This window comes from Coregonus clupeaformis, chromosome 36 (genome assembly GCF_020615455.1).
Source record: "Coregonus clupeaformis isolate EN_2021a chromosome 36, ASM2061545v1, whole genome shotgun sequence".
NCBI classification, from domain to species: Eukaryota; Metazoa; Chordata; class Actinopteri; order Salmoniformes; family Salmonidae; genus Coregonus; species Coregonus clupeaformis.
The window spans coordinates 39,268,887-39,284,945 of NC_059227.1; the positions used below are offsets into that span (position 1 = coordinate 39,268,887).

The following is a 16,059-nucleotide window of genomic DNA, read 5'->3' on the forward strand; positions in this document are numbered from 1 at the left end:
GATACGTAGAGACCAGTAGAGACCAGTAGATACAGGTAAAGACCAGAAGAGACCAGTAGAGACCGGTAGAGACCGGTAGAGACCAGAAGAGATAAGTAGAGCCCAGTAGAGACCAGTAGATACAGGTAGAGACCAGAAGAGACCAGTAGAGACCGGTAGAGACCGGTAGAGACCAGAAGAGATAAGTAGAGCCCAGTAGAGACCATTAAAGACCGTTAGAGACCGGTAGAGACCGGTAGAGACCAGTTGAGACCAGTAGAGACCAGTAGAGACCAGTAGAGACCGGTAGAGACCAGTAGAGACAATTAGAGACTGGTAGAGACCAGTAGAGACCATTAGAGACCATTAGAGACTGGTAGAGAGTAGAGACCATTAGAGACCAGTATAGACCAGTAGAGACCAGTAGAGACCAGTAGAGACCAGTAGAGACTGGTAGAGACCAGTAGAGACCAGTAGAGACCAGTAGAGACTGGTATAGACCAGTAGAGACAATTAGAGACCGGTTGAGACCAGTAGAGACCAGTAGAGACCAGTAGAGACCAGTAGAGACCAGTAGAGACCAGTAGAGACCATTAGAGACCGAGAGAGACCAGTAGAGACCAGTAGATACAGGTAGAGACCAGAACAGACCAGTAGAGACCAGTAGAGATAATTAGAGACCGGTAGAGACCAGTAGAGACCAGAAGAGATACGTAGAGACCAGTAGAGACCAGTAGATACAGGTAAAGACCAGAAGAGACCAGTAGAGACCGGTAGAGACCGGTAGAGACCAGAAGAGATAAGTAGAGCCCAGTAGAGACCAGTAGATACAGGTAGAGACCAGAAGAGACCAGTAGAGACCGGTAGAGACCGGTAGAGACCAGAAGAGATAAGTAGAGCCCAGTAGAGACCATTAAAGACCGTTAGAGACCGGTAGAGACCGGTAGAGACCAGTAGAGACTGGTAGAGACTGGTAGAGAGTAGAGACCATTAGAGACCAGTTGAGACCAGTAGAGACTGGTAGAGACCAGTAGAGACCAGTAGAGACCAGTAGAGACTGGTATAGACCAGTAGAGACAATTAGAGACCGGTTGAGACCAGTAGAGACCAGTAGAGACCAGTAGAGACTGGTATAGACCAGTAGAGACCAGTAGAGACCAGTAGAGACCATTAGAGACCATTAGAGACCAGTAGTGACCAGCAGAGACCAGTAGAGACCGGTAGAGACCAGTAGAGACCGGTAGAGACCAGTAGAGACTAGTAGAGAGTAGAGACCATTAGAGACCAGTATAGACCAGTAGAGACCAGTAGAGACTGGTAGAGACCAGTAGAGACCGATAGAGACCAGTAGAGACCAGTAGAGACCAGAGTCTTTCTCAATTATCCTCTCTTCAACTTCTTCATCTCACTGATCTGAAAGACTGCTGCTCAACTGTTTGGCTAGAATCCAATGCTGTGATTGGTCAGAATGCGGTGGTGGTTTAGTTCTGGTCAGGTTGACTTCCTGGTCCAGCATCTGGTGGACAAAATGTCCACTGTGTGATCTCCATCAGCCTTGTTCCACACTGCCCCTTAGAACCTTACAACTCTCTCTTCCCTTCTCTCTCTCTCTCTCTCTCTCTCTCTCTGAATTCAATTCAAAGGGGATTTATTGGCATGGGGAAAATATGTTTACATTGCCAAAGGGTGCTGTGTGTGTTTTTGTGTGTGAGTGCGTGCTGTGTTTTACATTGCTCTCTCTCTCTGTCTCCCTCTCTCTGTTTCTCTCTCTCTGTTTCTCTCTCTCTCTCTCTCTCTCTCTCTCTCTCTCTCTCTCTCTCTCTCTCTCTCTCTCTCTCTCTCTCTCTCTCTCTCTCTCTCTCTCTCTCTCTCTCTGTCTCCCTCTCTCTGTTTCGCTCTCTCTCTCTCTCTCTCTCTCTCTCTCTCTCTCTCTCTCTCTGTCTCTCTCTCTCTCTCTCTCTCTCTGTCTCCCTCTCTCTGTTTCTCTCTCTCTCTCTTTCTCTCTGTCTCACTCTCTCACTGTCTCTCTAACTGTCTCTGTTTCTCTCTCTCTGTTTCTCTCTCTCTCTCTCTCTCTCTCTCTCTCTCTGTTTCTCTCTCTCTCTCTCTCTCTCTCTCTCTCTCTTTCTCTCTGTCTCACTCTCTCGCTGTCTCTCTAACTGTCTCTGTCTCTCTCTCTCTGTCTCTCTGTCTCGCTCTCTCGCTGTCTCTCTTTCTCTCTCTCTCGCTGTCTCTCTCTCTCTCTCACCACCAAGGGGAATTTTTAACAGTATGTTTCTCTAATACTCTCTACAGTCAAAGCCTGATCCCCTGCCACTCCCTTTGCTGTGTTTTCTCAGCTGTATGATGACCGAAGGTTAGGTTATGGTTGTTTGTTTGTTCGTTCTAGTATGGTTGTCTGAATGTTGTGTGAATGTTCTGTGAATGTTAGTGTATGGTTGTCTTAAAGTCCCAGTGTAGTCAAAAACATGATGTTGCCCAATGCAACATGATGTTCACTGAACAAAAATATAAACGCAACATGCAACAATTTCTACGATTTTACTGAGTTACTGTTCATATGAGGAAATCAGTCAATTGAAATTAATTAATTAGGCCATAATCTATGGATTTCACATTACTGGGAATACAGATATGCATCTGTTGGTCACAGATACCTTTTTTTTTTTAAGTAGGGGCATGGATCTGAAAACCAGTCCGTATCTGGTGTGACCACTATTTGCCAAATGCAGCGTGACACATCTCATTCGCAGAGTTGATCAGGCTGTTGATGGTGGCTTGTGGAATGTTGTCCCACTCCTCTTCAATGGCTGTGCGAAGTTGCTGGATATTGGCGGGAACTGGAACACGCTGTCGATCCAGAGCATCCCAAACATGCTCAGCGGGTGACATGTCTGGTGAGTATGCAGGCCATGGAAGAACTGGGACATTTTCAGCTTCCAGGAATTGTGTACAGATTCTTGCGACATGGGGCAGTGCATTATCATGCATTATCATGCTGAAACATGATAATGCATGATCTTGTCACGGTATCTCTGTGCATTCAAATTGCCATAGATAAAATGTAATTGTGTTTCCTGTCCGTAGCTTATGCCTGCCCATACCATAACCCCACTGACATCAGCAAACCGCTCACCCACACGACGCCATACACGCGGTCTGCCATCTGCCCGGTAGAGTTGAAACCCGGGTTTCATCCGTGAAGGGCACTCTTCTCCAGCGTGCCAGCGGCCATCGAAGGTGACCATTTGCCCACTGAAGTCGGTTACAACACAGAATTGCAGTCAGGTCAAGACCCTGTTGAGGATGACGAGCACGCAGATGAGCTTCCCTGAGACGGTTTCTGACAGTTTGTGCAGAAATTCTTCGGTTGTGCAAACCCACAGTTTCATCAGCTGTCCGGGTGGTTGGTCTCAGGTGAAGAAGCCGGATGTGGAGGTCCTGGGCTGGTGTGGTTACACGTGGTCTGCGGTTATGAGGCCGGTTGGACGTACTGCCAAATTCTCTAAAACAATGTTGGATGCGGCTTATGGTAGAGAAATTAACATTCTATTCTCTGGCAACAGCTCTGGTGGACATTCCTGCAGTCAACATGCCAATTGCACACTCCTTCAAATCTTGAGACATCTGTGGCATTGTGTTGTGTTACAAAACTGCACATTTTAGAGTGGCCTTTTGTTGTCCCCAGCACAAGGTGCACCTGTGTAATGATCATGCTGTTTAAATCAGCTTCTTGATGTGCCACACCTGTCAGGTGGATGGATTATCTTGGCAAAGGAGAAATGCTCATTAACAGGGATGTAACATTTGTGCACAAAATTTGAGAGAAATAAGCTTTTTGTGCGCATGGAGCATTTCTGGGATCTTTTTTTCAGCTCATGAAACATGGGACCAACACTTTAAATGTTGAGTTCATATTTTTGTTCTGTATATATATTTTCACACTATGAGGTTGGATTAATACTGTGAAATTGTGAAAATGATGATAATTCCCTTTTAGTGTAAGAGCTGTTTGGAAAGGCTACCTGAGATATCAGCCTGTTTTGGTAGGAGTGAGTTTTTGCCTACCATGGTGACATCACCATGCAGTAAATTAGTTAATAGACCAATAAGAAAGAGAGTTCCAAACCTCTCTGCCAATAACAGCAAATGTTCTGTTTGCCCCTCCCCACTCAGACCACTCCCAGACAGTCCTAGCAAAATTCATGCTTGAGAAATTGCTCTTTGCTAAGTCGCTATTTATTCATTTTTTTGACAATTTTAATTGAAAACAATAACAGTATGAAATTGAGATAAAAATGGCTGCCTTTTACCTTTAAGGTTCTGGTATGGTTGTTTAAACTTTAGAGGTTGTGTGAATGTTGTGTAAAGGTTACCTGTTGGTTCTGGTATGGCTGTGTAAATGTTTTGTAAAGGTTACCTGTTGGTTCTGGTATGGTTGTGTGAATGTTATCTGAATTTTGACTGAACGTTACCTGTTGGTTCTGGTATGCGGTGACAGTGGTGAAGGTGGTCTCTGGGAAGCTGAGTGTTCTGGTTCCGTCTCCCTGGGGAACGGGTCTAACAGGAGACAGCTCCTCGCCACGCTCCTTATGGATCACATGCACACGGGGCTGGTACTTATGCATGGAGTGGAGGATGATCTGAACACACACACACACACACACACACACACACACCCACATACACACACACACACACAGCACACACACACACACACACACACACACACAGCACACACACACACACACACACACACACACACACACACAGCACACACACAGCACACACACACACACACAGCACACACACACACAGCACACACCCACACACACACAGCACACACACACACACAGCACACACACACACAGCACACACACACATACAAGACGGTTAGGGCATTATTATACAGCAGAAGAACTACACAATTACACATCAATGGAATTACCTGCTCTTCTCTCACATCATAAAACATAGACAAATACTTTCACACACACACACTCACATAGGCACGCATGTACACACACAGAAACACACACACACACAGAAACACACACACACAGAAACACACACACACAGAAACACACACACACACAGAAACACACACACACACAGAAACACACACACACACAGAAACACACACACACACAGAAACACACACACACACAGAAACACACACACACACAGAAACACACACACACACAGAAACACACACACACACAGTTCCTCTTGAACGGCCAAACAGTTTTGTCTAGCCTAAGGGTTTCAGTCTGCTTACAGCTCACTGTTGACAATGATTTTTAAAATACTCCAATTAACTTAACTAATCTTCTGGGGAAAATGTGATCTATTTCCTTCCTCTGAAAACAACCCAGGTATGACCTCAATAAACAGAATCCTTTCATTCAGAATATTTACAATATCTGTCCTTTTATCAACCACAACATCTACTGTATATCAAAAAGTGAACATTTGATAAAACATTATATTTCAAGCACAATTCCATATTTATTCTTTTGAAATCCCCTCCCTCAAGTTTTTCCAGTTTAAAGTCACTTTATACAAATAGCATTCTGATCAAGATTTTCCAGCTCATAAATCAATCAATCAGTCAATCAATATATCTACCCATCCATCCATCCATCAAATTAAGTAGATTTAGGCCAAGTAATAATGCAGTCATTATAATGTTTAGTGTTGTATATATAAAAATCTATAATAAATAGGTAGTGTTGTCTAGGTAACCTACATGTCCCTGGTCATCCAGCTCGTTATTGGTCAGTTTTAGTTTGTCGAAGCTGATCACCTGACGCATCCACGTTTCACCGGAAGCTGGCGAGTCCGGGTGGATGTACACGCGCGGCGGCACGGGGGAGTCCGCGTTTCCCGCAACCATCCACTTGGAGCTGTGGTACACGTACCTGCACACACACACACACACACACACACACACACAGACACACACACACACACACACACACACACACAGACACACACACACAGACACACACACACACACACACACACAGAGACAGACACACACACACACACACACAGACAGACAGACAAAGAGAGAAAATAACATCAAAGGTGTGTTTTCTGTTCCTGTTATTGCAACATTTGTTATTTGACCGTCAGTGCTGGAGGTTAGCTGTCCAAAAGGCGTTTCTTACCAAACGGAACCATCGCTGACTGACTAACAGACAGACGGTTCCCAACCGCCATTTGTGCCGCTTTGTTCCAGTTCACCGACACAAACGATTACAACTTTAAACCTCTCGAGGTTTTGATGCTATAATATCAAAGAAACCAAGACGACTAGCTCCGTTAATCTATATGTAAACGGTTACAGAAATGCCTGCAATAGTATAGGCTATAAGAAAGTGATTTTGCATAGGCTAATTCCTGACCTGTAGCAGCTTATCATTTGTTGTCTACGGGGTTGTTTGGACTATATCAGTTGTATAGTTTAGGCCTATATAATAGTTATTTTTAGTGTTATATTCCTAACCTGTATCGTTTGTTGTCCACGGGGATGATGTCCATGGTGATGTAGTACTGCTGGTGGGGGTCCAGTCCCGAGATCTTCACGCGCATAGCGGGGAACATCCGCCTGCACCGGGAGGAGAGAGACATTCAAGTCAGACATCAAATAGTGTCACATTAATACATCAAATATGTAGCCCACTAAATATTTCGATGATCTGCCCTACACTGGCTGTGGAAAGAGACGCAACATTTCTACAATTGTTCAGATTCTTTTTTCTCGTGCCATGAAATATACATTTCTCACACATTTATATAAATATCAGCGCTTTAGCCTAATATATGATTATGCTTGGCCTAAGCCTATAAGAAAATACAAATTATGCATGACAGGTAGACCTATAGGCTACGACAGAATTAGCTAAATTATCCTTTAAACAACATTGCAATAGTAGCTTATAACATTCTTATAAAACATTATTATTGTTGTTATTATTATTATTATATTTAGTCAAAGGTGGTTTTGTGTAATTTAGTTTTATTTAAAAACATTTTATTAAAATGATGTTCACAGTATTTCCCTTTTCATTAATCTTTTTTGTTTTTGTTTCTGATCAATCCGGTTAAATCAAACAAATTGTGATTAGACGGTAAATCTGCTTTTAGTTTCTGTTAAGACACTTAATAATCCTTGTGTCATAACTGCGACATTGAAGGACCGGTTAATTTAACACATTTTTAAATTAAAATAATAACCCTTTTCCGTCACAGCAGAAAGCTCTTCTAAAATATCTGCACAATCTTTAAAATTCAAGACAAAAGGCGAGTTATTCTTTCCCCTTCTTTGTCCTCTCTTCTTCATTTAGTGTTTCTTTAGCCTGTGATGTGTGTTAAAGTGTTGTTTCCCTCACCTGCCGGCCTTCGTGATTATCATCTCTGTACCGATCTCGTGAAACCGTTTCCACAGGTCGGAGCCCTGCAAGTCCACGCGCATCTCCTCTCCGGGAACCGTTACTGTTACCGGTGGCGCGCGCTGGGCCTGGGCCTCTGGGTGGGGGCTTTCCAACAGCACGTCACAGCTCTCCACTACCGAAAGACAGTCCGGGTCAGTCACGAGCAAGACAATCTTGTTTTAATGTAGTAGTAAATTGGAATAGGCTAGTATCATAGTAGAGACTGCCATCACTAACACATTAGAGGCTGCTGACTATAGACAGACTAGAAATCACTGGCCACTTTAAGAAATGGAACACTAGTCACTTTAATAATGTTTACATATCTTGCACTACTCATCTCATATGTATATACTGTATTCTATACTATTCTACTGTATCTTAGTCCATGCCGCTCTGACATCGCTCGTCCATATATGTATTCTTAATTCATACCTTACTTAGATTTGTGTGTATTGGGTATATGTTGTGAAAATGTTAGATATTACTTGTTAGATATTACAGCACTGTCGGAGCTAGAAGCACAAGCATTTCGCTACACCCGCTATAACATCTGCTAAACACGTGTATGTGACCAATAAAATGTGATTTGATTTGAGGCCTAAAGTATAGGTGTGTGTGTTATTGACCCATCAGTTATAATAATCATGGATCTTTAAGTATTTCGTCGCCAAACGGGCCGTGTCTGTTCCTGTCTGATCCTGTCTGTTCCGCTCCTCTAGAGACACAAGGCCTGACCAGACTAGACCAGACTAGACTGGACCAGACTGGACCAGACCTGACCAGACTAGACTGGACCAGACCTGACCAGACTAGACTGGACCAGACTAGACTGGACCATTTGTGTTGCTGTCAAAATGGGTGTTCAGGCCGCAGACAATATAACAATATATGTTCTATATTGGTCAGCCCACAACCAGACAGGCTTAAATGTAATAAACTATAGCGCTACGGTCATAAATTATATTAGGACCATATTATCTCTCCTGTTATGCTATCATCTATCATCCTTGGATTGACAATTAAGTTATATTCTATTCTATTTTATTCTAGTAAATTCTATGAATAGGCATATTAAAACGTTAGTGTCATCGACAGGTCTCCCCGCCTGTTAAAAGAGGTCTGACAATGGGACTCCCTGGATAAATAAAGGTTAAATATAAATGAATAATATATGAATGTAGAATACAGTAATATATAAAGACCATAGAATCACAGTCAGCCCAGTGCAACACCCAGTCCTAACCATCCATGAGGAGAACATCCATGGAAATGGCCCAAATGATCACCCATAAACCCCTCTCGATACTGAAGCAAAAACACTCTTTTCTGACAGATACAGCTAGGCTGATATGGAATAGTTTTACTAATATTTTGTATTATTTTACAATATAACAGTTTGTTGTGTTTCTGTGTTTTTAACGCGCGTCTAAACCCGTTCATATAACGTCTCTCTTCGGAGGCCTTCTTCCTGCTGGTAATAGCTAATTGGGGTGTTTATAATTGTAACAAGACTCATAAAGCGGCTGATTAAGTCACGCGCACAGCGGTTCTATTTACTCGACCAATAACCGGATATTATATAATATCTCTACAATAGAGCGGCAAACATATCAGCCACTCATTAATGTTTAAATCAGATGCATTTTAATAAATGTTTCAAATGCTCTGTGCTTCTGATCCCAGATAAATATGTTTAAATCAGATGCATTTTAATAAATGTTTCAAATGCTCTGTGCTTCTGAACCCAGATAAATATATTAGGCCCAAACTCTGTGCAGATGTTTTGGCTTCTGTAAATAGTTTAGACTAAATGTATAACAGAATTATTATTTACTGTTGTTATTATTAGGATATTTTATAGCCTACTTGGTTGTTGCAGGTAATCGATTTCATTTTATTTCACTCTAGTGGTAATTTAGTTAATGTCAATCATTCGGTTCATAAAATCATTGTCTTGTTGTAATAAAACAACCAACAACAACAACAACGAGCAATAACAACAGGTCAACAAGAAAATATAGATTAGATGATGTGTATCTAGTTATTGGATAGGCCTTCATCAGTTTCGCCTGAGAATGAGTCGCTGTTAGAATAGTTGTAGCCTCATAATATGTAATTACGCAGTGTTCAGTTTAGTGTGAGTTTTTCTCGGGAGTGGTGGTGAGTGTGTTTTAAGTCGTCTTCGGTGTCACCAGTCCACGGTAACAGTCTTTACTTACGCGAGCCGTCACTAGCGCACTCTATCTCGCTTCCCCGGTAGCTTGCGTGGTTGCACGCCCTCTCCTTACTCTCCCCTCCGTTACTGGGCAGCTCCAACACCTCGGTGACCTCCTCGAGAAAGCACACCCCAGTGTCGTCCTCCCCGAGCTTCCGTCTCTTCTCCGAGCCGATCAGAGCTTCCACCGAGAACGCGTGCGCCTTGACGCTCAGAGTGCACGGGGAGCGTCGCTTCTCTGCCATTCCACCAACCGTCCGACCGGGTAGAGACGCAGGAGAGGAAAGAAGGACAAATTCGCTCTAAACAGAAGTGAAGTGAAATGTTCACCCCGAGGGCCTCCACGGTAATAGTATCGTCCCGGGGCTGCTGTTCGATTCTATGTGTCTTTAGGACGCTTCTCTCTCCGTTAGCTACGGCCCGTTCAGGACTGTCGCACATACCGTCCTAGTGGCCCAATACACACTCTCTCACTCTTCCTCTCGCTCTCTCTCCCTCTCTCTCTTTCACTCTCCCCCTCTCTCTCTCTCTCTCTCTCTCTCTCCCCCTCTCTCTCGTTCTCTCTCTCTCCCCCTCTCTCTCTCTCTCTCTCTCTCTCCCTCTCTCTCGTTCTCTCTCTCTCTCTCTCTCTCTCTCTCTCTTTCACTCTCCCCCTGTCTCTCTCTCTCTCTCTCTCTCTCCCTCTCTCTCGTTCTCTCTCTCTCTCTCCAACTGGACGCAGCTATGAGACGTTAGCTGCAAGTGAAATAGACCTTCCGATGTGTGTGAGCTGAGCGCATGCGGACCGCTGTGGCCCCGGTTTTAGAAAGTGTAAATAATCTGAGGGGTGCTGGAGGGCTGGGCAGTCAGCTGTCAATCACTCTGCCTCCAGGCCAATTGAGCCGTGATCTCACCGAAGTCCCACCTCCTCGAGCTGTCCGGTACCACTTTATGTGGTAAATGGTGAAGGGGGCTCGTGAATGAATCATGGCCCCAGTGCAAAGCGCGTATTCTCAAACCACCGCCCAAAATGCTCTCCATGTTTGTCCGTTACAACCCCCTCTCCCCGCACGGGAGCCCCCCTGGGGCAGACAGACACAATGACCACCGGACAGGATTATAACAACTTCATATCCCTCTTCTAGAGAGAAACCAAATCAAATTAAATATAAAGTATTTGTCACATGTACTTAATACAACAGGTGTAGACTTTACCATGACATTCTTACTTATGAGCCCTTTCCCAACACTGCAGAGTTAAAGTAGACTCAGCAGAAATTACGTTGCTTTTAGCAGCACGCATGTGCACAGGGTGGCGTCACTTCCAGCAGCCACTTGACCAAAACAGTGGAGAAGCTGAGCCTGGCGCTTCAACGCTTTTATCAGTGGAGAAGCTGAGCCTGGCGCTTCAACGCTTTTATCAGTGGAGAAGCTGAGCCTGGCGCTTCAACGCTTTTATCAGTGGAGAAGCTGAGCCTGGCGCTTCGACACTTTTATCAGTGGAGAAGCTGAGCCTGGCGCTTCAACGCTTTTATCAGTGGAGAAGCTGAGCCTGGCGCTTCAACGCTTTTATCAGTGGAGAAGCTGAGCCTGGCGCTTCAACGCTTTTATCAGTGGAGAAGCTGAGCCTGGCGCTTCAACGCTTTTATCAGTGGAGAAGCTGAGCCTGGCGCTTCAACGCTTTTATCAGTGGAGAAGCTGAGCCTGGCGCTTCAACGCTTTTATCAGTGGAGAAGCTGAGCCTGGCGCTTCGACACTTTTATCAGTGGAGAAGCTGAGCCTGGCGCTTCAACGCTTTTATCAGTGGAGAAGCTGAGCCTGGCGCTTCAACGCTTTTATCAGTGGAGAAGCTGAGCCTGGCGCTTCCACGCTTTTATCAGTGGAGAAGCTGAGCCTGGCGCTTCAACGCTTTTATCAGTGGAGAAGCTGAGCCTGGCGCTTCGACGCTTTTATTGGAAATTGACCCACTATGCTGTTTACTTTCTGCATATACATCATATTGCTGAGTCTACCTTTAAAAAGTAAGAATATTAGCAAAATAAAAAAATAGTAACACAATAAAATAACAATAATGAGGCTATATACAAGGAGTACCGGTACTGAGTCAATGTGCGGGGGTACAAGGCAGTTGAGGTAATATGCAGTGGTGTAAAGTAACGAAGTAAAAATACTGTGATGTAATACTTAAGTAGTTTTTTGGGTTATTTCTATTTTTGACAACGTTTACTTTTACTTCACCACATTCCTAAAGAAAATATGTACATTTAACTCCCATACCTTTTCCCTGACACCAAAAAGTATTAGTTACATTTGGAATGCTCAGGCAGGACAGCAATATTGTCAAATTCCAGCCAGGTCAGCCATGATACAAGTCAGTATTTGACGTCCATCCATGTCTGAGGAAGTCGGGAGATGAAGTGGAAACCAGCCAATAGGGGCAAAAGAGAGCGCTGTTACCTTCAAGTAGGTTTCAGTTTTGCTAGGCATTGTGGATCGGGATGGTGGATGGGCTTAACATCTGATTCCAAATGTTGCAAGTTAAAATCCAGCTATAGAAAGTTGTCTTTGAGAATTTTGTTTTAAGCCTATCCCATACCTTAACCCTTGCCTTAACCATTCGGAGTTAATGCCTAAACTTAACCTTAACCACTTTGAAATTTGGATGAACATCTAATTCTGACGAGAGACTGTGAGAGCTAGTTGCAAATTCAAACACCGATCAATATAATGCTTTGCCATCCCTGCTGCCTCTGATCTGGCGGACTCACTAAACACACCGATCAATATAATGCTTTGCCATCCCTACTGCCTCTGATCTGGGGGACTCACTAAACACACCGATCAATATAATGCTTTGCCATCCCTGCTGCCTCTGATCTGGCGGACTCACTAAACACACCGATCAATATAATGCTTTGCCATCCCTGCTGCCTCTGATCTGGCGGACTCACTAAACACACCGATCAATATAATGCTTTGCCATCCCTGCTGCCTCTGATCTGGCGGACTCACTAAACACAAATACTGCATTTGTAAATTATGTCTGAATGTTCGAGTGTGCCCCTGGCTGTCAATAAAAAATACAAAAAAGATTGTGCTGTCTAGTTTGCTTAATATAAGGAATGTGATGTATAGCATTTACTTTTTACTTTTACTCAAGTATGACAATGTAGTACTTTTTCCACCACTGTACTTAAGTACATTTAAAAACAGATACTTTTAGACTTTACTCAAGTAGTATTTTACTGGGTGACTTTCACTTTTACTTGAGTAGCCATTTGATTAACTGTTCAGCAGTCTTATGGCTTCGGGGTAGAACCCTAACCCTAACCCCTAACCCCAACGCTGTTCAGCAGTCTTATGGCTTCGGGGTAGAACCCTAACCCTAACCCCTAACCCCAACGCTGTTCAGCAGTCTTATGGCTTCGGGGTAGAACCCTAACCCTAACCCCTAACCCCAACGCTGTTCAGCAGTCTTATGGCTTCGGGGTAGAACCCTAACCCTAACCCCTAACCCCAACGCTGTTCAGCAGTCTTATGGCTTCGGGGTAGAAGCTGTTCAGGAGCCTTTTGGTCCCAGACTTGGCGCTCCGGTACCGCAACATTCTATGACTTGGGTGGCGGGGGTCTTTGACCATTTTCCAGGCCTTCCTCTGACACCACCTGGTATAGAGGTCCTGGATGGTAGGGAGCTCAGCCCCAGTGATGTCCTGGGCCATCTGCACCAACCTGTAGTGCCTTGTGATTGAGGGCGGTGCACTTATTGGACTATTGAGGAACAGTCCCAACAATCCGGTATGGTCCTGGTCTGGACTATTGACTTTATATGACTGAATATCCCTCTTCTAGAAAGGAACCGTCTGGATATGGCTGTATGGAGACCATAGTGCACTATACAATGATTTACATCAATGCATTTTGTAGGCTATTATAACAAAAACTACCTCTTATTTATCAATTAAATGATTATTTAGGATAGATTAATGTAATTGATATGCATATTATTCATAATATAATAATAATATAGCCTATAGAAAACAATAATAGGCCTATAGCCTATATAAATACATGGCATTTTACCACTTACCTGTGCGTTAACGGTGCTCAGTGTTGAATCGCGCTCTGATGTGTTTTATGACTGGAACACTGTAAGGTATACCTACCAGGAAGCGTCCAGTTTACCGCTTGTTCCTTCGTGCTGTTCAGGCGTCTAAATTAGTGCGTGGTCATGCGGGGAATGTCCGTCAGGGCCCGTGCATGTGAAGACATATGGAGCAAGCCTATAAATAAACAAGCGCGAGGACAGTCCCGCGGCTTTTCTTTCACTCCTGGCGCAATGTACACAACCCAGGGGAAATATTATAAACAGCACTTCATCATCGTTTATTGGTGTAAATGTAATGTAAATGAAGGATGGTAGCGGGAAATGCAGCTGTCATATTCTACCCGTTATCAGATCAAATGACAGTATGGTCCGTTACTCGCGGGGAGGAATGCCTTCAATAAAGACTCAGTTTAGATTGGATATCTCGCCTTTGAGCGTTGAGAACCAAAAAAGCTCAATTTTCAATGGAGGAAAAAAACTATTTTAATGGTTCATGTTCAACATCAAAACATGTCCCTTTTTGACACCGGTCACTTTGTTTTATTTTCTATTTGTTTTTAAGTGATGGCTATCAATATGGCAATATGCCACTTAGCTCCACTCCGCTCTGCTCCACTCCACTCATATGACAGTGCAACATTATTTTATTATTCCATATGCAGACTGGACACATAAATTACCGAGGTCTAATTTAACATGCTGCTAACATATACATTCAGACCATATGAATAACATTATATCCAATTATACTATTACAATTGGATATAATGTACACTATACTGGCATAGTTATTTTCCTTGATTAAATATATTTTATTTGATTACAAAGACATTTTATTCAGAATTGTATTTTCGGATTTGTATTTGCTTCAGTATTTAGCTACACTGTTTTGGAAAGATTATTCGACCATAATGGATATTCCCACTAAAACGAACTTTCATTGACAAATGCATTGGTTATATTTTTACTGAACAACACATAGTTTCACAAAAACAAGAGCATTGGCTACATTTTACAAAACAAATGCGTAGGCTACATTAAATGCATATTTGACAGAAAATACCTCTATTTCTTTTATATCAAACCAAGTTGACCTTGTGGGTTTCATTTTCCGCATTTCTGGTCTAGAAAACCCTAATTATGTGGCAATATAAATGAAACTATGGGAATATTTGCATTCATGAGAATTCTTCCATATTATTTACAGAATATATTGTAGACTTAAGTATTTTTGTTTTTGTAGAATCGACATTTAAACATGTGATTATACTCACATTTATTTTAGCTATAGCTATTTAAACATTATATTTATAACAACAAATATAAGCACGTTATTTATTTAACCAATACAATTTAATAGGTTTCATGATTAATTCATAATTACCTAACAGGTCAGATCAAAACACCAGTAAATTTTCTATGCCCAAACAACAACATTATTTTTTTAAACTTGATTCGATTTTGATGCCAGCGTGTCTACTAATTTAATATTTATACTTCGTTCTACATGGTGCGTTTTCATATGTTTTCTAAACTGTTTATTGCGTGTTAAATCTTTTATAAAGCTGTTTTTCAGTAATCTGAAATATTGCATTATCTGATCATATGTATTATCTTTCGTTGCTCTAAATTAATTTCACAGGAAATAAAATATGTTTAAATAATGAAGCATTTCTGTCAGACTGGAAAGGACTAGGACTAATGCTCTGTTGGTTTACACCGCGGCGAGGCAGACTTGCCTTTACTTTTATTCCAGTGTGTGTGTTCTTGAGTGATACTTTGTGGGTCACACCGTTTACCCTCAGCTCACGGCTATGTAGCCTCGTGTTGGGTAACTGTGCCACCTTCCGTCGGTATATCTCGCGGTGGGACTGTCCTCGTGACGCTAACTGGGAGCTCGGAGTCCGCGTGGGCGAGACTTCTGACACAGACCAGAGCCACGAGCACAGCCTCCACCGGAACGGAGAGAGACCAACACGGAGCCGTCACTCCCTCCCGCCTCCGGACCCCAGCAGGCAGGGGCTCGGGCGGGTGTTATTTCTCCGGTAGATAAAGAGTTATCCTCGAGGCCTAATCTAAAACAAATACTTTACTGATTACATTTAGTTTAATTATTCTGTTTCTTTATCTGGAGAATAGTTGATCGGCCTAACAGTGTCTATCTTATTACGTGACCCACCGGGCATGTAGACCTCTACTGACTCTGATAAGGAAGGAAACAGTTAGTCAGGAATCATGAAGGTAATTTGAGTTGAGACTTTTAATGTCTTCACAGCAAAGTCTCTCTCTCTCTCTCTCTCTCTCTCTCTCTCTCTCTCTCTCTCTCTCTCTCTCTCTCT

General features: G+C 43.0%; 1 protein-coding gene across 1 annotated transcript in view; it reads right to left on the bottom strand.

Annotated features, from left to right (window-relative positions):
• Positions 1-10,146, bottom strand: part of tbx18 (T-box transcription factor 18) — a 29,250-nt gene extending 19,104 nt beyond the window's left edge. The window contains exons 1-5 of the mRNA XM_041865421.2: positions 9,641-10,146; positions 7,377-7,551; positions 6,491-6,592; positions 5,729-5,900; positions 4,455-4,622 (exon numbers count right to left, since the gene is read on the bottom strand). Coding sequence (XP_041721355.1) covers positions 4,455-4,622; positions 5,729-5,900; positions 6,491-6,592; positions 7,377-7,551; positions 9,641-9,881 — 858 coding nt within the window. The 5' untranslated portion in view covers positions 9,882-10,146. The remainder of the gene's footprint in view (positions 1-4,454; positions 4,623-5,728; positions 5,901-6,490; positions 6,593-7,376; positions 7,552-9,640) is intronic.
• Positions 10,147-16,059: the final 5,913 nt, after the last annotated feature.